At 34.1% G+C, this 25,251-nt stretch overlaps 1 protein-coding gene across 1 annotated transcript in view; it reads right to left on the bottom strand.

The window, feature by feature from the left end:
- Window positions 1–1,021: 1,021 nt before the first annotated feature.
- Pgant9 (polypeptide N-acetylgalactosaminyltransferase 9) overlaps window positions 1,022–25,251 on the bottom strand; it is a 332,906-nt gene continuing 308,676 nt past the window's right edge. Inside the window, 6 exon segments of the mRNA XM_072526712.1 lie at window positions 1,022–1,333; window positions 5,785–5,895; window positions 9,593–9,845; window positions 9,904–10,043; window positions 12,521–12,837; window positions 14,018–14,295. Of these exon segments, the coding sequence (XP_072382813.1) occupies window positions 1,061–1,333; window positions 5,785–5,895; window positions 9,593–9,845; window positions 9,904–10,043; window positions 12,521–12,837; window positions 14,018–14,295 (1,372 nt within the window). The 3' untranslated portion in view covers window positions 1,022–1,060.

A 25,251-nucleotide genomic window follows, 5' to 3' on the forward strand; every position in this document is an offset into this window, starting at 1 on the left:
TCTGAACATAGCCCATTTATTATATTCTGTTTAAACTGAATCTGCCTTCAATACACTGACCGGAAATTTTATATCATACGATTTTTTTAATTCTCGTACTCTCGAAAGTGCAGATGTAAAAATTCTACTTTGAGGAGGGACATATGGTTCCAGGTTAGTGATCCAATTACATCCGCATATGATGTAATACTTTAGGTATGTTATCTTCAATGTAAACCCAACTACTGTTAGGTTTTGCGGTTAGTTACGCAAATACTCTAAAAGTTCACTGAAGAGGCACTGATTAGTTCAAAAACGTTCGTTCTGAATTTTATTATAATCCATTTGGATTTTTTTAATTAAATATACCACTTAAAAAGAAGTTTTTTAACTAATATTGTATACAGACAACTACCGGGAATTATCTTCTTTTAATGAGTTTAGTTTCTCTCTTCTGAAAGAATATGTTAACACTCGCCATCTCTAATTCAAGGATATCATCTCCATGTCTAGTTTCAAAGCTTAGTCTTCCATGTATTGCTTCATAGCCTATCTTGGAATAATCCACATGTGCATTAAAATCACCCACGAGAAATTTTTAGTGGAATACCGACAGAACAGTTCTCTTAATTTACTTGTCGTTATATATGAAACCTTGTCATACTATTATGAAAATACTGTTAATTTTAATAAGCTCTCTCATACTTTTAGAGACTCATCATTTTAGTTTCGAAATTTAAAATGTTAAAAAAGCGTTATTCAAGGCAGCTAAATAACTGTTATTCATTTATGAATTTGATTTTAGTAATGTTTTTTGCTCGAGTTTTTTTTTTCGAAATATGTTACAAAGAAAGTAGTTAAACTTTTACAATTTTCGTTTGATGTTAACAAAACGAATATGCAAATTATTTCAGAAATCGACAAACCGTTTCATTAATTAACGATATTTGCAGCATGATTAGTGAAGGTATGACTTTTTTTTATACCCTGTGTTCCTAAACCAAAAAATCCCGGGGAAATGTTAGCAAAAATAAGACAACAATACAACAAATCATTTAATAACGTAAAACAAAATGAATCATCACAATTTCGATTTATCATAGTTCTCTAATGACCATTGCTGTCGTTGAACGTCGGGGTTGCACCTTTCCATAATCAGTTTAGTTTTAATGTCGTTTATGGCCAAACATTTGTCGCTACTGCCGTGTCGCAGAAGCTTCAGTTCTTGGTCGTAGTCCCAGAATTGGTTTCCTTTGCTACCATGGCACGGATAAAGAATTACGTCCTGCCCACCACTGAAGTCCAAGCAGTATTCGTCTCGGCGAATTTCTCCAGATTTGCTGTACATCCAGTACTGAAAACAAATTTTGCATTAAATGAAGCTGGGACTATTAGTTTTAAAACAGATGCATACAATCAAGTCCAAAAGTGAAAAAAGAAAATTTTGCTTTGGGACGTCTAAATCCAAAAAACAAACAGTTACTGACCACGAGTTGTAGAAGAAAAAATCAGATCATATTGCGCGATTAAGACAAAGCGAAAGGAAAATAATCTTTGAAAGAAAGGTACTAAGACGAATATTCGACCATATAAATGAGAACAGATGGCGAATTGGATACAATTATGAAATGTATAATACACATATATTAATACCTTTATCTCAGTATGTCCGCCCATAGCGTCTTCAAAGGACAGGCCATGTATTTACGATGGAAGAAAACATGCTTTCAAAAACTGTTGAATGCATGGGAAGAGACATATTGGAAGACCGAGAAAGCGATAGGAGGATTATGTGAATGAGGACGCAAGAATGTCAGTCGATCGTGAAATTTATAGACCATAAGGAATGGAGAGGTTTGTTGTAGGACACCAGGGCTCGAATTGGCTGTAGAGCCATCTGATGCATGGATGGAGGGAGAATAAAATATTAATTACAGAACATGGAACTGAACCTTCAAAGTAACTATCGACGAGAGGCATATAAATACTTGCCAAATGTAAGATAAAATACAAACCCCTTTCAAGTTTGTGTAGAAACCAAGGTGAACGATGAAGCGATAAAACCCGCGATACTTAAAACCGGTCAAACAAGTAGTAAACTAACAAATCACAAGATGGTAAACAAAGAAACGACAAAAACACGAGGAATTGACAACATTCAAATTAGAAAGGTTCTGAAACTGCTTTCTTGTGGCATGGCAATTTAAATATCATGTATATATGGATTAAGCCATAATTTATTGTAATTAAAATTACGTTTTTAATCGACATCGAAACATCAAATTTTAGTTAGTTAAAAATGTAATTTTAATTACAATCAATTGTGGCTTAATCACATGTAAACATAATATTTAAATTCAGATTAGGTGGCAAACGGATAGCAAATGCATGTAAAATAATTTCACAAAAGTATACAAGCTAAAAGGCTGTGAAATAATCGCGGCATAACTATTTTACTCTGCTTAAAAAACTTCACACCCTTCCTTAATAAGTGGCTTGTATAAAATGCTACAAAACCAACATCTTCTGAACTATCAAATAAACAAGTAAAACATGGATTCAGGATATAAGTTTGCTGAAAACTTTCAAATAATCAGGGGGCTAAAACAATATGTTCAACCTTACTCTGGAATGTCTTAAGATAGCTGAATGTTAGAAAAGCCAAAACAAACAATTTAGTAAATCTTGCTGCTTAGGTAGCAGACTACATTGTGTCCCGCAGGGCGGTGTTAATGGCGGAAATATATTCACAAATGAAAAACGATAGTTTGGACTAGAAATGAATACACAAGAAACGAAAACAATAGTAGACAAGAACAAGGAGGAATAGAATTGGATATAACTACAGGACAACATTGAAGAAGTGAATAGCTTCACATATTTAGGAGTCTAAATAAATATAGGAAGCAGATTTAAAGGAAAGAATGAATGAAAATCAATCATATTTCCCTCTGACCCACAAATTCCGCTCCAAAACTATATAAGTACAGTAAATAACAAATTAAGATCTATAAAACCATCGTTAGACCAACAAATATTGTGAGACATGATGAGATTGCCACGAAGAGGCTCCAGAACAGAAGACTAAAAGAAGGAGTGAAGTGATGCAGAACACCAAAATTTGATGGACACCAGAACTGGAAGAATTCCAATTTTGGGGGCAGAAATTACATAACGCAAAGGCTAAATTTGGAATGTAGAGCCATTAGAAGTATTTAAGACACGAAATTCTCCGTAAAAATTGTAATGAAATATGCACTGAGATACATCGATTACTGTACACAGTTGAAATTTGTTGTTGTTTGACGACAAAAGTAATGGCAATAGACAATCCTTGTTAGCGTTAAAGAAAAATAATCACAAACATGGTGATGGGGAATAACATTGACTTAAGATTGAAATAACAGCCATAAACTTATGCAAATATCATACAATATCATACCATAAACTCGAGATCAGTAAGTAGTTTTCGTTCGAAAGCAAAGGTTTATCGGCAAGTATCTAAATGAAAAAGAGCTGGTAAAAAGATAAATATCGGTGATAACATAGTAGTATGTGTTCAAAAACAAGAATAATTGACAAAAAGTTAGTCATCAGACCAAAGAATCAATAAGTAGAAATAATTTAAAACATTAAATTCATACTAGATCTTTAAATTTAATTTCTAGTTAAGCATAAACGGTAACGATTAAAAAATCTAAAAAATGAAAAGCTTGGGTTTATTTTGACAAAAAAATTGGATCAAGACGAGAAGGAATTTGCAGGTAAGATGAATAGATTGGTAAGTATCAAAAGTTATATAACGGATACCTTTACGTAAATCTATTAAAGTTTTATTCTATGATATGTATACATATATAGATTTTCAAATGAGACCTGATTTATACATTATAATTTGAGAAAAACAGGTGTGTCGAAGTTTTGAGTATATTGTGGTGAAATACAGCTTGTGGATGTCACTCTATACTATATTGTACGCAAGGTTGGTTCATTCCCTATACATTTTTTTTTTCATTCATATTTATTTCTTAATTCCATTCAAACTAATGATAAAATTTATAAATTATTGAATAAAGCTAATCATGGTGTTTGCGTGTAATGGTGCATGGTGTAATAATTGGTTTTTTTTTGGTAGTAATGAAACAATTAACAAGTAAACTTTAACATAAAGAGCGAACGTTTGAATAAGAAAACAAACTAAATTATTATTTTCTAGCGTTGCCCCCTTTAGCTTGTACCATGGCTTCCATTCTCGTAGTACTGCCTAGAACTGGCTTCGTTCAATGCTGCAAGTTTTAAAGAACGAAGGCCTTCATTATTGAAAACTTTTAAGAATCTAAATTTTCTCAAAGTGACGGTATCGCAATAACTGTCGAACAAAAAATAAACTGTAATAATCTTTATTATAATAATATTGAGTGTAGCATTTGATAAAAATAAAAAAAAAACGCAAATGCTTTATTGAATAGTTTATAACTTTAAACCGAATCGAGCTGTCAAAGTGGATGAAGAACATTGTATAGGGAATGACCGTGTAACGATGTACGATGCCGGCTTGCCACCGCTTTGTAAACAACCCACTCCGACCGTACCTTCCACTACCATCGATGACCGCAGGAGATGGAAAAGCGGCAACCGTATAAAACGACGTCCGCCGCAATAGAGAATCGAGTTCTACCGATGACTCTACTGATCTGGTCAGAACTCCACCGGGCCCTTGGGTATTAGCCAAAGGGCAACCCCTCTGAGAGCGGGAAAGCTGAAGTACTCATCTCTAGTAAATGTTTCTGACCCGGATCTTGGAGTATTAATTTAAGGCCCACTGTCCCGCCGGCGACCAAGTATTGATCGGTCGCTTTTCTTTCCTCGTCCGGATCGATTCGGCCACCTCTAACCTAGACTAAGTAGTGATTAGTCTTTCTCCTTGATCTTTGTGTTCTGACCGATACATCGTCCTTTTGTTTCAATTTTCCTAGCATTTCCCGTATTTGTTTTCCGCAGATATAAACAGTGGATCGTAGCGTAGTCGAATCAGGATTGGTATTTTATTTTTGTTGTACATATTATATAGAAGTTAATTTTATTTTTTATTTATTTCGAATATTTAAATTCAACTTGTGTTTTCTCTAGTCTGGTGTCTAATAGAGCTACCATTACGAGCAGAAGTAGAACGCTACAAACGAAGCTTGCATACAGAATGATAGTTTTGAATGGTGTTCAGAAAGTATATAGGTATATGGTTCTGAAACTATTTTCTTGTGACATTATTTTGGAGCATTTGTACCTGCCTATTTATTCTGTAAGATAGATCGAATACTGCAAAAACGTGCAGTACATTGCCAGAAAAAGGTCAATAAGCAACAGTTTAAAGTACATTACAATGGACTGTAAAGATGACATTGGAATAAGAAGACCTGAAAACTGATTGTCGCTGCAGGATTAGAAGCGAAATATGATGCGAATTATTATGAAGAACAGGGAAAACATTTATGGATAAAATAACAAACAATGAGATCAGAAATATGTACAGAACAGACAACATATATGAACTTCAAGATAAAAAGAAAGAATTGAGCAGCAGACACAATAAAATGACTAAAAAGCAGAATAGTCAGAATAGCCCAAGCTAAATCACAAATAGTCCTATAATAATGTGGAATGATAAATATTCTAACAACATAAGAGGCAACGTTCAAGAAAAACAGACAATATGCCCAAATAAACAAAGAAGAAAGATTAAATATATCTAAAAAATTTATTTAAAAAAATCCTTATTGAATGTTAATTATACAGATTTATTCTTACCTGATTTCCTCCTTGTCGATGACAAGGATATAAACCGGCTGGTTTATGTAAATCTGCACGTCTAGCAGCTGAATCCAAACATGTTTTGCCACCGACACCTAAGTTTCTTATCTGAAAATGAAAAATGCATTAAAAGTTACTTATACGCACAATTTTCATGGTATTTTCTTATAAAAAGTACGAAAGAGTTAACTCTCCCCCTGATTGTAACAATTATATGCTGAAGTGCTTTACATCCCTGTATGGGTCCTAGCCTCCTCAAGAATTTCTCCCTAGTCCTTCCAAGCTCGTATTTCTCATATTTTTATCAATGTTTTTAAGGAACCTTGTTCTGGGGTCTTCCTCTTATTCTCTGACCAATCGGTCTATCAAGTAGCGTTTTCTAGCTGGGCCAGTTTTTCTCTAGCTTCGGATCAGTATTATCCGCATACCCTATCCACTTTGAGACGTTATATCTTGTATGTATTTTACGATATTTGGTTCCTGGTATATTCTATAAGTGAGAAGAGTTCTATGTACCAGGGATTTAAAACTGGAACTAAGAGTTAGGTTGGCGAGGTGCTATGTTTTTTCGACCTTATTTTATGGAATGGAATCTTGGACCTTGAATGCTACATCAATGAAAAAACTGGAATCATTTGAGCTGTGGGTGTACAGAAGGATTCTGAAAATATCATGGACAGAACACGTCACAAACAAAGAGGTTCTGAGAAGGATGAACAAAGAAATGGAAATTTTAAATTCAATAAAAACAAAAAAATTGGAATATCTCGGACATATTACACGTGGAGAGAAATACACCTTGCTCCAACTGATCATACAGGGAAAGATCCAAGGAAAGAGAAGCATAGGGAGGCGTAGAATGTCATGGCTGCGCAACCTGAGAGAGTGGTACGGATGTACATCAAATGAACTTTTCAGAGCAGCCGTCTCAAAAGTTCGAATAGCTATGATGATTGCCGACCTCCGCCGCGGAGATGGCGCTTGAAGAAGAAGATATTCTATAAAATTCTAAGTTGTATCGTCTTCTTCACACTCGACTATCCATTCATCGCTCCGTAGATTCGCTGTAGTACTTTTCTCACGAATCGAAACATTCTAACATGTTTTCATTACTTTTTGTCAGAGTCCAGGTCTCTGAAACATATTATTATGTCAAGACTGGGCGTATTATTGTTTTGTAAAGTTTTGCCTTTGATTTAATTTTACCTATAATTGAGGATTGAAAAAGGATATTGAGCCCAAAACAGCACCAGTTGTCCGTGCAAATTCTGTAGTTTATCGCTGAGGTAGTGTTGACGCTCGCGGTATATAAATTCGCTGATTGCTTCGATGACGTTCTTTTCTATAATAAGTGGTCGTAAGATTTATGGTTGCGTACTTATTTTCATGTATTTAGTTTGTTGATGTTTATTATTAAGCCCATTTTTATAGTCGCTTCTTTTAATGCTAAATACCTCTCTCGTACACCGTTTTCCATTCTTAACCAATATTGACATCATCAGCCTGGGCAAGGATTTGTACTGATTTTTTATATAAACCAGCGGTTGTGATTAGTGAGCCAAATTGAACAGTATAGGAGAGAGAGATAGGATTCGTCGAAGACAGGTCCCCCTGGATTCGTACTCTACATTCAACTTTTTCAAGTGTTACTTTTATTAAACTTACCAACTGATTTGGTACAGCTAGGTCTTTTATTGCTCTGAACCTTTGTCTTCTATTTACAGAGTCGTAGGCTGCTTCGTAGTCTATAATTATGTGGTGAGTATCTATGCCGTATTTCAGTGTTTTTTCTAAAATTTGTCTCATGGTTGTAATCTGATGACTTTCCGATTTAGCACTTCTCTGAAAGCTGCCTGGTATTTTCCTATTATTCATACATACATAGTATAGTCACAAAGAATATTCTTTTAACATTAACCTGTGGTATAGTGGAGAATACTTTATCTTGCACTTAAGAGTGTAATTACTCTGTAGTTAGAGCATTCAAAGATATCCATTTTTTTGTGTATAGTACAAAGTATTCCAATATTAAACAGTGTGTTAATATTCTTTTTTCTCTATCCTATCCTTAAATAGTTACACATTCTACTTTTTATGTGGTTTTTGTTTCCTTTGTCACTGTCGCGAGTTTCTATTGTAATTTTGGTTTAGAAAAAACCGTAAGAGTAATATATGGAGAAGTGAAAGAGCAAGGATTGTGGCAAAGCCATTATAACTTTGAGTTCTCTACTAGATGGATTAGGTCATGTAATAATGCTAGACGAAGACAGTCAGATAATTTTCCGACCAAAGAATTTGGTAGAAACTTAGAAAAAAGGCAGAAACTACGTACTTAAACAAGTTAGAAGACGTACTTAAACAATTAAAATTTGTCGGAATTAAAGCATGGACAAAAGAATTGCTAGAGACAGGCGTTGGGGAGAATTGTTATACAGGAGGTTTTAATTAATAAAGAGCTATAAGGCCATTAATCATGCCAAAAGACCATAAAATTATGATAAAACCCTAAATATTAATAAGATTGTTTATTTTTTAGATTTACGTGTTATTCTCATAAACGATTGTATAATGAAATATTAAGAAATCTAAGAAAATGACAGGTCTGATAAGAATGTTAAGGCTATTTACAGATCATAAACTGATTCTAGCATATATTACCTGTAGATATTTGAAATATGATTATACCATCGAATATACAATAATCATCATGAAACGGGCAATGCATAAACCGATGACGACTAGAGAAGAATTAGTCGCGAAATGGCGTTAATGCATGAGCAATTCAAGATCGTTTAATAACAGACCTGAAACAATAGGCTGCTGCACCAATTAAAGAAAACAGCTTGACTATTTTGAGACTCATTTGATTTACACCCAGTTTATAAGAAGAAAGTTGATCAAATTTTAAGTTTTCTGATGAATATCCACATTTAATGTTTTTATTTTAGACAATAATAATAATATCGTATGGTGACAGAATGCTTGAAAATGACAACCACAAGCTATACTGGGACCGCTCTGTGCTTACAGACCAACCAGTGGTGCATAATAGACCGGATCTCATACTAGCTAATAAACTTACTAGGCAAACAACACTTTTGATGTAGCGATACCCAACACCAATAATTTACGTGTTAAATACAACGAAAAGATCGCCAAGTACAGAGATCTAGAAATACAAATCAGGAGACAATGGAAAAGGGAAAGTACCCAGACAGTACCTATTATTATATCTACTACTGATGTTATTCCCAAAAACCTCCTAGAGAACATAAAACAGCTGGGTCTAAATGAACATCACTATAAGGCCATGCAGAAAGCTGTGCTCCTCGCGACATCCAGATGTGTACGAAAATTTTTGGGATATACTCCAACATACCAAGTCACCTAGGGCTCGATAACTCGGAAAGAGTCCCACCAGAGCTCAATCCTTTTGATACCTTAGGTATCTGGGATGAGCGAATTTTCCCTTTATAGGGAGTGTGAGCCGTATGGCTAAATCTCGTATGGCATTTTTGCCGGGGAGGTCCTTTCGGATTGTTTCGAATTTTTAACCCTGCTTTAAGCAGCTACTGTCTACTTAGAATAGAGTAGAGTAGATGCACACTAGTCCAGCGGTACCGACGGCTTCACGAGTCCTTCGAAGCACGGTGAACGGCTCGTATCACTTTAGAAATGAAAATGTCGTTGGTGCCGAGATTAGAACTCGGCGCCCTTGCTTAGAAAGACAGTATTTTGCCGCTGAGCTCCGGTTGCCCACAATTTTTTTTACACAATATTAGCTTATTTGTAAACACATACGTACCTCTCCTTTAGCTACAGCTGCACCCGGAACGAATAGCTCTGGGTAAATATTGTCCAAAAACCATTTAAAACTCTTACATCCTAAATTTTTTCTAAGTTCTTTCCTTTTACTGAGATCTCCATAGTCTCCCTTTTCTCCTCCTATTCTATCATAATAATATTGGGCGTATTCATCTAACCAAACTTCTGCTAGTCTCACGGAATTCCTACGAAGCACATTTACTCCGCTTCTCCATTTATATGGAGATCTTTTCCTAAAAAAATCAAATATACATTATACTTTTTATATCATACAGATAATTCGTAACTTACCTAAAAATGTGTCCAACATGTGAACATGGAATGATTTCGAGTGTGCCACCGCACATCCAAGTCTTAAAAGATATTTCTAAGTTTTCTCCTCCCCAAATATCAAATCCATCGTCATAAGTACCAAGTTTCTCGAAGAATGCCTGAAAGTACGTGATTATACCAAAATATATAGACAAGAGTGTGTAGGTACTTGAAAAAAGCCAGAAAAATATGTATAAGTTATTTAACGTTTCTAGTAATACAAATTTAATAGAATAAAAAAAAGACGGCAACGTGGCACAGTGGAAAAAGAACGTCACATCTCCAAAAAATCAAAATTGAGAAAATTAAGAAGCCAAGAATTTGACTGCAGTATATGTCGGATTTCTCTACTTTAATGTTAATTTTTTTAACACGAGAACATTTTACATCAATTCTTAATTTCAAAAAAGCTTTTCCACTTTGTTACTTAGAATTCTTAAACTAAAAAAATATTTACTAACTATATACTTGACCTATGTAAGATTTAAAACATAAATCTTAACGCAATTTTATAATCAACCCTGGATATAAAAGGTGGGGCAAAACTAATCAGCGGACGTTCTCTTACTTTATTTTTTTTAATGAAAAAACTTTGATTTTGCTTGTGAAATTTGTTTATTTAATCCATTGCAATTTATTCCATCAAGTTGAGAAAATGATATTGGCCAAGTGGCAGCCGCAGAGTGGGGCAAAAACGCTTAAAAATTATTAAATCTCAGGAGACTAAAGTGTTGCTAGGAAATTTGGCAGACTTGTTAGTTCGTTCAATCAAGTAGACATCGCCCTCCTTTTTCATCCATGTGTGTTCCATCGATGTACCCTCCTTCAAATATGCCTTATCTTGTAAGGGAATATCTTTAAATGGTTCATCAAAATTTTGGTCTGGAACGGTTAAATCGGGTGGTCTGGCCGGCCAGTGCAAATTACCAAACAAGAGATTAAGCGACCCGGGAATGCTCCCCACAGTATATAGGTTGTGGCTCGAGAAATCTGCGCTATTGCAGCGTCCTGTTAAAACCACAGAATTATTCTTCTCCAGTCAGAATTCATCCAATTGAGGAAGAACAACATTCGGTAATCATGGCTCCGTAGCGTGCGCCGTCCATCGTAGTCGTGGTTTCCATAAGGCGTTCTCAAAGAAAAATAGTCCAGCGTAAATAGTATACTCGCACAACTTTCAGCGGGTGTAAAATGGCTCTTCGTGGGTGATACACGGATTTTTTGTGCCTCAGGAATGATAGCTTTGTTTATTCAGGTAACCGCTAAGATGGAAATAATATTCTCCTTTATGGATGTGCCTTTCATCGATGTACCCTACTTTAAATGAGCCTTCCCTTGTAAGGGAATATCTTCAAATCTTTCGCTTACAATAGCAGGAATATTCTCAGCAGAACGGCTGTTCCGGGGCCGGCCAGCCTTGAGAGCATCTCTGTTGACCCAGTCTCTTCAAGGTAAGTGGCCAAACGCAGCAGTGGTTGTCCACTTGTCGAACGGCCAGGAAATCTGCGACGAAATTCACGTCGGTCCAATATAACCGACAAATTGTTGCGCAAAAAAATGGAAACAATTATTCCGCGTTCTTGCGGAGTAAACCGATTTATGGCTTGTTGATTTGTATTCTGCGTTTATCGTCATTTGCAAGAGTTATAGTGTTTTTAAAATAGGATGATTACTTTTGCCCCACTGTTACTAAGAGAAAATTAATACAAGTCCCTATTATACCTTTTTAAATCAAATCAATATTGCAAAGGATCACAAAATTAATAATAGTTGGAACCAACTAGATGACATGAAAATCCGCCGCATACTATAGACTGCATCGATAATATATTGTTTTCTGGGAATTCGTATGCCATTGCGTTTTCTTCGCCACTGGAAGAGTAATTTACCCAGATATATATATGTTAAAAGAGAATATGAGAAATACTAAAATACGCCCTAAATGTACTCGTAGTCTTCGTTATCTTACATGGGGTGATTATTGTCCATCGATTTTTATATAAATAAATAAGTAACTAATTTATTATTCTTTCGGGTCATACAAGTATGAAGGTACATTTACACCGTAAGGTAGAAGAGGATGGAATTTATATGTATAATACTTGTTTTTAAGTCCAAATATATTTTCTTCCCAATTATTACCATCGAATTATTATTGTTTCATTTGTTTAACTCTTTCTTGACTTCTTCAACTGCTGCCATGTTGCCATAATTCCTCAATTGCTGCCATTTGCTATAGCTATACTTAGGGATAATATTTAAAGAAGGTAATAGAGTTGAATACTACTGACTACAGTGTTCAGTGTTGAGGTTTTATAAGAAGTTGTGTTCGTTTAATTTGTTTAATGATTTTAACTACTGTAATATTAACTGGCGATTCTACTGACCCAAGACATTAAACATTTAATATTTTACTGAAAAACAATGAAACAAAGGTGGACTATAAAGTAGAAAGGTGATCTTCTTTTTCCACATGTTGTGGTTATGTAATTTATTAATTAGTATCCACTGGTTATTTTTACAATTTTATAAATTTTATTTTATTACAATGATCGATAAAACTTTAAAAAGTTTCGTTATAAAAACAATCTTTTACCTTATCTATACTAAATAGTCCTCCCGCCATCGTAGGACTCCAAACAGGCTCGGCAGTGTTCTTGTGCCTCTTCTTTTCGTGTTCAGGAACTGCATGCCAGTTGAACTGTAGGTTCCAGTCGAATCCACCGACGTTAACGCCAGAACTATCGTGGTAGTGATACTCTAATGTAGAATCGTCGATTACGTCGATGACAGGACATACTACGGTTGTGGGATCTCTCGCTATTCTATCCAAAAGCGGCTCTAGCCATCCCACGGTACATTCACAATGTGAATCGAGGTAGGTCAAGACTTTGCCATTGGCATGGTCGGCACCTGAAAATGTTAAATGTTTTATTAAATAAATATATACAAATTTACCAAGGAACGCCAAGAACTCATAAAGTACGGAGGACCCAATCTCACCAAACAACTATTAAAGCTAATCCAAAATATAATAGAACAAAACAGAGTACCACAAGAATATAGATCAGGCATTCTGATACCTCTCTTCAAAAAGGGAGACAGATCGGACCCGGAGAATTCCAGAGGAATTAATTTATTAAACACATTACATGAAGAGCGGGAATTAATGGAAAACATCATCACTTGCGATGAAACCTAGATATTAAAATACGATGTTGAAACTAAACGACAATCCATGCACTGGAAAACTCCAAAATTTAAAGCCATTCTACTCTTTTTTTTTTTAACATTAACGGCATCGTGATGACTTAATGGGTTCCAGAGGGCCAAACTGTAAACCCAACTTACTATTTGAAAGTTTTAGTAACGCTGCGAGAGCGAGTTCGTAAGAAACGGCCGGAGTTGTGGAAAAACAATCCGTAGATCTTGCACCAGGACAACGCACCTGCTCATAACGCGCTGTCTGTGAAGCGTTATTTAGCCGCTAGAGGCATTCCAGTGCTCGAACACCCGCCGTACTCGCCTGATTTAGCACCCTGTGACTTTTTCCTGTTTCCGAAGATCAAGTCTGCCTTGAAAGGAATCCGGCTCGAGTCGATGGAAGATTTGAAGCGGAGCTCCTAAAAGCTCTAATAAAAGAAGACTTCCAGCATTGCTTTGACCAATGGAAAAAACGAATGGAAAGGTGTGTGGTGAGGGAATGGGAATATATTGAAGGAGAGCATTCGATTGTAGAATAATTTTTAAAATAAAACTCTTTTTCATAAGCAGTCTCGTTATTTAATAGCTAGACATCGTATGTCTGAATTGTCAATATGAATGAGTTAGATAATATTAAATTTTCAGAGCAGAATTTTCACCAAGTAACAGAAACAAAAATTGTTTAATTTTTTAATATTTAAAATTTTGAGATTTCCGAAGTTGAAATCGAAACATCAAAAATAAACTTATTTTAAACTTAAATTGTGGCTTATTCCCACTAAAAATAGTAAATTATGTTAAGATAAATGATGAGAAAATGGAAGGGTATTTGCTACCTATTAAAAAACGAATATTGGTATTCCAATGAAGTATATCTTTTATTACTTACCTAATAATCGAGCCCTAATTAATCCCTCCCTCTTTTGTGCCCTTACAATTTTCACCTTAGGCTCATCTTTCCAATAATCCTCTAATTGCTTTTTGGTGTGCGGCATGTCCGAATAATCGTCTACGAGAATAACTTCTTCAATGAGACTTCTAGGAGATCTGTCCAACACCGAATGAACGGTCCTAAGTAGCACCGACCATGCTTCGTTGTGGAAACAGATGATAACAGATGTGGATGGAAGCTTGCTGATGTCAAGGAAACGTCCATCTTCTTTACACCTAAAACAATAAGTTTTATTGTGAAAATTCAAACTCAGATTTATGTTTTATAAGTCAAAATATACGATAGAGCAACCACTTTCGTGCTCAAGTAAAGTTCATAACAGTTTTCCTCACTTACAAAACCCACATGCCTTTCTGAAACTGAGTCTCGAAATATCAATTATTACGTCTGCGTCGAGACCTCGATGAAACTTTAATAACGATAATTGAAATAAATGCACTTGATGTCTAGAAAAGTTTATAAAATAGATTTCATCAGAAATCAGCAATTGGGATCGCTTTAGAAAAGTTAAAAATTGGGCTGCACAAAAAACCATTCAAGAGGCTATAAAAAAGAATATAGACGAGTTCTAAATACAAGAAAATTCGGGAATACCTAACGAGTTGTTATCGCTTCTTGGCGAAAAAAGGAAATAAAAATGAACGTATACGCATTCATATATATCTTCATTCCAGTCAACTGGTTCCAGAATTTGAATTCAATCGTAAGGTATGGGTGACATTAAATAGTATCCAATCGGATGGGATAGATGTGCTGACATCCTAGCAAAATGGGGTATAATTCAGTCTCCAGATTATTACTGTAACCATGAAAGATAAACTATTCAACACACTATTTCTGAATGACCTATTCGAGCATATCGAGGCCCATGGAGTGACTTCCTTCAAGCAGAAGCCTGAAGCAGTAATTTGGATAAGTAGATATCAACAATCAAAGTTTAATAAATATATTTTAATGTTTTTTATTAATTATTATTATTATTTTACTATTATATTATTAATTATTTTCATTTTCATCTCAAGATCGTAATTTACAACATTTTCCTCAATTTATGTCATATTCTAAATAAAATAAATAAGTTTTACGGAAAAAAGTACCTAACATATTTATTGCATTTAAATGTTATCGTCTTGGCACTTTCAGCCCAACACCAAGAATTGGGATCGAGAAATTATTGTGTGGATACTATCTTTGTAATAAAACAGATAAGAGGATAATCAAGTAAATATAATAAGCAGCATTTATATATTTTATTGATTTACAACAGAATTTTCTTCTTAATTTTCTTTGATTAAGTAAATGATCTGTTAATACTTTGGAGCACATCTGTCTGCCACCAAGATTTTCATCTATCTTTCAACCATTTGGAGTTCTCCTATTTGTACACGGTTTGATTTTTCTTCGAGTACTACTTGTATCTCGTATCTCAGCAAATTTGGAGGTTAAATACAAACAAACAAAGCGGTGTTCCGATCAATCTCCAAATGCCGTCGCTAAAGTAGATGGAAAGAAAACCAAGGGTATACAAGAGACACGTGAAAATATAACAATTACAAATCAGCAATTCTCAAGCGCATTAACGGAGGCAGAACAGAGTTTGAAAATGAATGATATCTTCGTCAAAATGTCAACCAAACTCGATCAGATATTTATACCGCGAAGTATAAACTTAAATCTTATAGTACAGAAAAATTGGAAGGAAACATACCTACAAACAAAGTTCCTCAGACATGAGTCTTCTTCATCTTTATAACCAATGATGCTTGTTCATTGGAGGATTAATACCTCTATTAAAGCTTGTCACTTCATCTTTTGCGCGGTCGTGAGATACTTATCTGCCTATTGGTGACTTATCTCTTGCTATTGTGACGACACGGCCATTTCCATTCTGCTTATGTGGTTATTCCATTCTTTTTTTCTATTTTGTGTTCATTAATTTATACAATTTACATTACATTTTCTTCTAATGTCTTCACTTCTCTTTCGATCTCTCAGCGTATTTCCTGTAATTCTTCTGAGTACTCTCATCTCTGCCGTTTCCAGTAGCCTTTGCGGTGTGGCTGTGTCGGGTCTTGTCTCCGAGGTATATGTCATTATTGGTCTTACACTGGCTTTATAAATTCTTGACTTCATCTCAGTGTTAATGTGTCTGTTTCGCCATATAGTGTTATTAAGGCATCCTGTCAGTCTATTTGCTTTTTGTACTTGACCTCTCATTTCTTTGTCCTGGTCTCCATAGCTAGACAGTGTAATTCCCAGGTATTTTATTTCAATTACTTGTTCAATACTAATGCCACCAATTTCTATTTTACATCTGGTTGGTGGTTGGTTCTTTGCTGACTACTAGTGTTTTAATTTTCTGAGATAAAATTGTCATATTAAATTCTTTTGCTCATGTTAAATTTGTAGGCCAGTCTTTGCAGACTATCTTCATCTTGGGCTATCAATATTGCATTTATAGATTATTCATTATAATGCTCAATCATTGCGTAACTTTTCTTGAATTTGAAGTACCGTTTTCGCTAAAGGAAATATGTCAAAATTATCCTGGCAAGAGGCACCACGAAATGTTATTCTTCTAGTCGTTCCGGTAATAGTAAACGCTACATTATACTTCATGCTGGACATGATGAGGATTTTATTCCTGACGCTAGTTTAATTTTTTCGTCCACAAAGAATACAGGTGATTACCATGGAAATATGTGATGGATAATGCATCCTACCACTCAAAAGTAGAAGAGAGAACATGCATCCAAAACAGCAGATGATGCTAACTTTCTTAGTTTATGGAAATAATCGAAAGATAGAACAAATAAAAGCAGAACAATCGCAAAATTGTATTAGACACACGGAAGACATAATCGTTCTGTCTTTTCAAACCGAGCGAGTTATAGATAAGGTCCGGCCTCTAATTGTTCGTATAGACAATTCAGATAGTGACGTTCAAATAGAATAAATCGTTTGCCAAAAAGAAGTAACAAAAAAGGGTTTCGGAAATTTAATTCGGAATTTGTGATGTGTTTTAGTTAAACGATAAAGTACCTTACTGGACTGCTTACTCTTAATAGCTTTGGTATTAATTACTGGACTACACGTGTTTAAAAATTTTGTTTTGCTGAAAACTCGGAAGTGATTTAGTGCCAATTTGTTTCATATTCGCTGTATATACATATTATATTCATTTTATTTGCCTTTGATACAGTAAAATCCAATATTATTACTGAACATAAAATGCAGGAAATTAAATATTTTTACTTTTCAAGCGATCGGAATTAAATATTAACGCCCCACTGTTTAAGGCCCACTGATTATATCTTAATTACATATCGGCCGTCATAGGATAAAAGGATTATATTAATATGTAATATATGGATATATTGTAAGCGTTTTTCATAAATAAATCTTTTTAATAAGTACTATACATATGGTGTGCAATTTCAACTACCGCATCTAAAAAATACCTTATGGGGGTATTATTCTGATCTTTGGTCCCCTGATAAATCTCCTAGTTTCGGCCCTGGGGTCACAGAACAAATAAAAATTTTATTTGTAAATTGTTATTTGTTCTGTGGCAAGGTCACCGTTCTTTGTTTGCGCATCGGATACAAAGTAAAGTTTGCCAAGTAGTACTGTACTTAATTTGAAAAGTCACAGTTTATCTCACAAGTTAATTTTCCCGGGTCTTACAACAATTTAACTATCCCCGTATATGGCTAGTAGAAAATAGTGAACAAAGTTTCAGCTGTTGAAATCATCCTATTCTCAAAGCTAAAATAATAGCTGTCTTGGCGTTGACAATCAGAACACACTTAAATGATCAGAAATGTCTCATATGTGTTGTGTAGGTGTTACAGGACGTGAATAATATATATGCGACGCTGTCAGAAATAGATATTTAATGTCGTGTTAGTTCCAAGAATTTTATTTTCCATCTTTAACTTTTCACAAGTTCATCCAGCTCCCAACTTTTGTGAGACTTCGTTTTTGAAAAGAAATCATAACTTATTTCAATTCCATTTACATTTTTAGAGAAAGTTTTCCAGTTTGTAATACTGAATGTGGTTGGGTATAAAACTTTCAGTTTTGATATTTGAATTGGTATTGCTTTAACCATTTATAGCAAGCTGCTACTGTTGTTATACAATTTTTATTGTCCTTTGTTAGAAAAGTTCAATTTCATATCTAAATCGTTTCGCATTGTATAAAAGAAAAAAGAAAAAAAAAAGGAAAAATGGAATAAAGAATTAAAAAAAATGATAAATATACGTTATATATATATATATATATATATATATATATATATAAATATATATATATATATATAAATATATATATATATATATATATATATATATATATATATATATATATATATATATATATATATACTAGAATTGAGATTTCTACGTCCTTCTGAAGTCTAGTAGGTACATATGTGTATATTATGATTCAAATCAGAACATGCATATTAACAACATGATCATCGCATCAATATCTGAAGCCAAAAATTTACTTGTTCTAAACAAAATACCTTTTATATTCCAGTGTACACTGGACGTGGACGCATCGATTTTGATGAAATTTTGGAATTAACTTCTGTTTACCTTTAACTTCAAAATCTACCCTATGTCGATATATGCTTATTATTCTGAGAGGTCAAAATTGCCCCTTATTGCAAAAATTCAATAAAATTATAATTTGAAGCATTTAATGAGTTAAAAAACATTTTTAGAGCTTGAATTAAGGTTGTATGATACTGTAAAATACTATTTATGATTTGTCAACCCTTTTTGGCCTATTTTAACCACTATAAAGCTTCCCCTATTAATTTAAACACTGAGAAAAAAAAACAATTTAGTGAATTTGTCATACCTATTTTATTTATAATATATGGGCAATTGTTTATTGCATTTAACTGAAATAATTTTCTACTCTAAATTTTCAACCCTTAAAAACCTTCCCTTTTACGAAAAATTTGAAAAAATTATTGACGGGCATATTTATACAATTTGATATCATCATTTATATCGACTCACTATCTTTAGTTAAAGATATCCCAGTTAAATTTATAAAATGTTTTATACATTTTCATCCGTAAGTAAAAAATGTCCGTCAATGAAACACCAACCAAAAGACATAAAAAACATAAACCCAAACTACATACATAAAAGAAATAGGTTTTTTTTTTAATTCTGGACCTTCTTGGAGAGGGAGCATTTCCCCATCCAACCCCCCTGTGTATCCGCCACTGAGTTCACCGCCAATCAGTTAAATCAATGTTTTATTTTCAAGCCAAATTTAAATCTGATAAGCATCTTTTAATATGCTGATTCAGAGCAGTTCTGTAGGAACAAGGCATGATAATTTAACGGCATCGCTTTTAGTGGTTGCTTTAATGAATGAATCACTATTTTGAAAAAGGGATTATGAATTTTTTCCGTAAAATTGACCGTTTTTCTGTTATTCCATGTTAAATTTTTAAAATTTTTAGTTAAATACGTAATTTTCACCTTCAGTGATTAGCAATCTCTTTGTTTTTTTATAAGCTACATTTTATTCCTGTATAGTGTTTTCATTATGTAAAGCTTTGTGTAAAAAACAAACTCTAGAACATTAGAGTGTATTTTTCTATCATTTCTTAAGATTTTTTTCAATATAGAGGTTATTTTCAATATACGTAACGGTTTTCATCCCCAGTTGGGACCCCAGTTCACCTCCAGGCACACTTCGGTATAGGGTAGATTTTCCTTGTTAAGTTATTCCCTATTTTCCATTAAAATTTCAAGAAAATCGATGCATATTTATGGAATTCGTAGGTAAAAACCGTGGTAGACTGGACTATTAGACGTTACACTGTGTTGATTGCCAGGAAAGTACAGAACGTCGAAACGGAAAAACAAGCTACTGAAAGTTTGGAGTAATAAATAAAAGTTGTAATTAATGCAATAAAAATGACAATAAAAAAAATAATATTTCTTCGCCAGAAGCAAACACCATCCAAAGGATGGTCCGATTCTTCCAACAGGTGTCACACAAAAGCTCCATCAAACAAAGGGAAAAGAATAACAATTTTTCATGCAGGATCAAAATGGTTGGGTCCCAAATGCCTTATGGCTTTCTGCAAAGAACATTAAAGACTCCTGCGTGGACTACCATGAGGATACAACGGCAGAGCTTTTTGAGCAATGTTTTAAGAATTGTCTTATACCTAACCTTCCTAAAAATAGTGTGATAGTAATGGACAATGTAAGTTACCACAGTCGTCAATTACATAAGCCTCCAAGTGCAAATAATACGAAAATTGAAATTCAAAACTACCTGTTAGAAAACGATATATATTTTGAAGAAAGTTATTTAAAAAATGAACTGTTAGAAGTGTTAAAATCATTTTCTATTAAAAAAGTATATGTTTGTGACGCATTGGCTGAGGACATGGGACATACAGTCTTACGACTTCCGCCCTACTATTGTTTATTTAATCCCATAGAGCATATGTGGCACCAACTAAAGTCAAATGTTAGGTCACAAAATGTTTCTTCGACTTTAAGTGGTAGTGTAGTCGAATTAATAAGGAAATTAGTTGATGATATCTCCCCATAAAGTTGGAAAAATTCTGTACGCCATGTAATGAACGTAGAAAATTCATATGTTACTTTGTTAAACCAATTGTTATTAATCTTGAAGAGGATAGCGACAGCGAAACAGAATTAGGTATTTAGGAATTCATAAATATATTTTGGTTATTTTGGGTATTTTTTTTGTAAATATTAACTTGTATATATTTTTCTATATTTTTTTTCAATTCATCTATTTTTTTTACATTATGTATTCGTTTGTATGTATATACTGTAAATAGAACTATTATTACTGTACATTTTTAACGATATCCGATTAGGAAGAGCAAAAACTTTTAAACACGCTTTTTGCTGACAGTCCTAAGCCTGTAAAAAGTGTGAAGGAAAGTACCTTTCTGAATTTAGATCCATATACTACAATTATTCACGTAGAACAAAAAAAAACTACTTTCTTCGTGTTAAAAATTGTTCAATTATCAAGTATATTCACTTGAACAACCTGAAAATACCATATGAAATAATTTAATAAATTTTTATAATCGTGTATTACACATCTAACAATGAAATATATTAAATAACAAACTTTCTGAAGTGCGAACCTGTGTACTTCGGTAGTTTATTGAGAGACTCTTGTATACACAATAGGATCAACTCAGGTAACCATTAAGCACTCAACCATTTTTCGTGAAACAAACTATACAAACTAAGTATGTCTACCAAGAAAAAGTAAAAAAGTATTGTACAAATGACGACTAAATTTCTGGATACATGCATAGTGTTTATTAGTTTAGTGTTCAGCGTTTAGTAGTGTGAACATTTTGACAAAAGATATCAAAAGGTAATTAATGTGATTACTTGTACACTTAATTTAATATTATATTTCTTTTGTAGAATTAATTGAAATTGTTTTCGGAAAGTAAACTCAACTATTAAACTTGCATTTCAGATATCCAAATATATAAATAAGTCTGACAAGTAACCCTGATGTTCTAAATAGTGTAAATCTTTGACGTGAATGAAGATGAATAATTAAAAATCTATAAATGGTTCAGAAACATTGGACGTGGACGTTGATTTATAAAAAAAATATGTTTAAAAATATGCTTTATTCATAAATATTGCGCCGCACATGGTTTGTGAACCGAAAAACTCCCGATTTTATGCTTGTCGAATTGAGATCGTAAAAACTATACATTATTAAAAACTATCACTATATATTCGGTTTGAAACAAATAATTTATCACAGCATTCATTACCAGCATATTGGTGGGACAATTCAAAGAATTAAAAAAAAAAACAAGTGTCTAAAAGTCTAAAAACATTTATTTAAAATTCAGTTATGTGTTTATCTCTGATAAATTTCAATTAGAAATTAAATAGGAAGTAGATTTTTAATCTAATGTTTATCGTAGATTATAAAAACTTATTCTTAGATCGCTAAATTTAGATTATATAATCGAAAACAAGACATGTAGTTATAAGCATGATGGGAATTTTGGTATTCACCCAACAAACTCTCTTCCAGGTAATTATCGATCCTTATAACTCTTTGGTCATTGTATACGATTAGCAGAAGGCCAGAGTTTAATCAGATCACGATCTAATAAGTAAAGGAAAAGGGTGTGAGTGCCATCCTCTCTTTGATAAACTATCGTTAATTGATGTCGTTATTCCAATTTCTCTTTGCTAATTATTTCATTTGGTTTCGAATCTTATAGTCTATGAGCCAAGCTGTCTCATCATCAAATACGATTTGTCTCGTCTTTAATACGGTAGGAGAAACAGGGTAACCACGATGATTTCTAAATCGTTTAACTTGGCAACGGAAGCTTTTAATTACGACTGGAACAAATAAATTATTGCGAATGTAAAATACGAATTAAATCATGTTGATGTTTTTCATTCAAGGGTGATACAAAAAACAAAATAATAATAATATAATATACTATCAGACAACAGAAGAGAGAATATTGAATACCGATATTTAAATATTTTGTTGACTATACAAAGACCTCGATAATGTTAGATGGGACAAAATAAAGAACATACTAACGACAATTGGTGTACCCAAACACGACTCACTTAATTAGCAAACTGTGTCAAGATAACCGGGCATATACTACAATGGACGGATGCCCGAATGTACTTTGGAGAAGGGAGTACGCCAAGGATGCGCTAGATCTCCCTTATTATTTAACATCTATGCAGAGTTCATAATGGGGACTAGGCGGAGTCAAATCATGGTTATAGATTGCCAACAACACTTTCCTGAAACCCGATTTTTGAGTGGTGTGGGGTAGTTTCTTTTATGATATAACTTGGAGCTCTAGTTAACAACATAGGCAGTTGTAAACACGAAATTCGAAGACACATACATCTAGCAAGAGTAGCAACGACTGAACCAAACATGGTATGGCGTGATCGTCACATTACTATTACAAACAAGAAGAGACTCGTTTCAACTCTGGTTTATCCATATTTTACTATCAATGTAAAACATGGACAGTCAAAGAATCAGATAGACGGCGCATAGACGCTTTTGAAATTTGGACATGGAGACGACTGCTTCGAATTTTATGGACAGATTGCAGCACGAATGTCTCGGTTCTTAATGAAATTAAACCCAATTAACATCTCGCTAGTACCGTTTACTCTACAATTTTAAAATTCTTTGGTCATATCCATCGAAGAAATCACAGAATGGAGCGGTTGGTGGTCCAAGGAAGGCCTCAGAGTCAACGCCAACGCGGTAGATCTCCACAGCGATGGGCAGACATGACGAAAAAGCTTCTAAACAAACAGTATACTGAGGCAGTACATATAACAGATGATAGCGACCAGTGGAGAAATAGCATAAATCAAACTATCCGAGCTGCTGAAGCTCAATAATGAACCACAACACATCTGCTAAGATATTAATGACTATGATTATAAATAGACAACAACCCCATGCCGAATTTTGTAGAAAATACCCACATATGTAAGAGTTTGAACAGAAAGTAGTAGACTATTACCGTATCATAGTACAAAATAACCTAACCCCAAAGCCTACAAGCAATACTATCAGAAGCGAAGTCGAACGGCAACTTAATTACCAGCAAGAAATGGCAATCATTCCTGGAGAATACCACATAAAAAACTCGACGTTATATTTTATACCAGGCCAGGTACGAATCACATGATTATCTGTTAAGTGGAATGACACGCGTTATACAAGAGTTAAATGGTCTACACTCACTCTAGTCGACAATTGCTACCAAGAATAAACTCTGTTATGAAGCTAGGCATGCTATTAAGAGTTATATATATACTAAAGTCTTACCCACTTACCCCACTTACGTCACAGAAGCTTGTCAATTGGAGAATTTTTACATGTTGAAATATTGTGTAGCAACAGCAGTTGCTAATGCCAGTGGAATTTAGATCAGAACACAACGTGGATCTAATACTGGAAGAACTGATCTAAGTACGCTACCCTGTGAAAAATGATTGATAAACGAAATTAAGTTACTACGTAGGGATATTAGACAAACGAAAGAATAAATGGAGACAGATTTATTGAACGACAATTGAACGACAGAGATTGAGAACCAGAAAGGTAAGCAAGCGAGATGAAGAGATAATGTCGAGTACTGCTTGTAAGAAAAGATTGTGATTGGTAAGAAACAGTGAATTACTGCGTAGGAATATTATAAATTACTGACGACAGTACCAATTCAAAGAGTGAAAACCATTCAGTAAGCAGGCGAGCTGAAGAGATAATGCTGCGCCCTGCGGTACACGCACAACATGATTAAAGTAACAGCATGGCTAAACAGTGTCTAAATACATTAAAACAAAAACTCTTAGTTTATTTATACTCTGCTGTATAACTACAAGGATATGCGAAGTGAGTAACGACAAAAAATGAGTAGAACCTCAGGGGAGAAGCAATTGGGAAAAGGATCAAAGCTAGCAGGAGTGGAAGAAATGGTCCGTCGAAGAATAGGAGGTTGTGCTTAAGGTTAACTACTTCCTCCTAGAAAAACGATACGTTGAATATGTTTAAGGAAGAAAAGTCTTATCTGATAAAATGACGATAACTGTGTAAAAGAAAAAGGAATACGATGTGAGGGTTGCGACGTGAAATATTCGAACCTTATAATATAGATTAGGAGGAGGATCTTCTTGCGTGTTGTGAATATAACATATTTACCAGTATACTTAACCATAGCTTGGATCATAAACAAGAAAAATAGCAGTAAGATAGTAGCAACAGAGATGGAATGCCTGCGAAGATGCTGCAGAGAACAAGAATGGATAGGAGAAGTAATGACGAAATAAAGCAAAGAACATCAATAGAAACAGACATACTAACATATATAGAACAAAAAAGACTAAAGTGGTATGGTAAGAAGAACTAGCGACAGGAGATGGATAAAGAAAATAACCGAATGGAGCCCCATAGGAAGGAGGAAATGAGGACGACTCTGAAAATTCTGGAGGAACGAAGTAGACGACGCCATGCGTAAGACAGGCCTAAGCGATGGAGAATGGAACAACAGAGAGAGATGGAAACGGTTGAACGAGAGAAGGTAGTGAATACTGTAGAATCCC

The sequence above is a fragment of the Diabrotica undecimpunctata genome, chromosome 3, assembly GCF_040954645.1.
Source record: "Diabrotica undecimpunctata isolate CICGRU chromosome 3, icDiaUnde3, whole genome shotgun sequence".
NCBI lineage: Eukaryota > Metazoa > Arthropoda > Insecta > Coleoptera > Chrysomelidae > Diabrotica > Diabrotica undecimpunctata.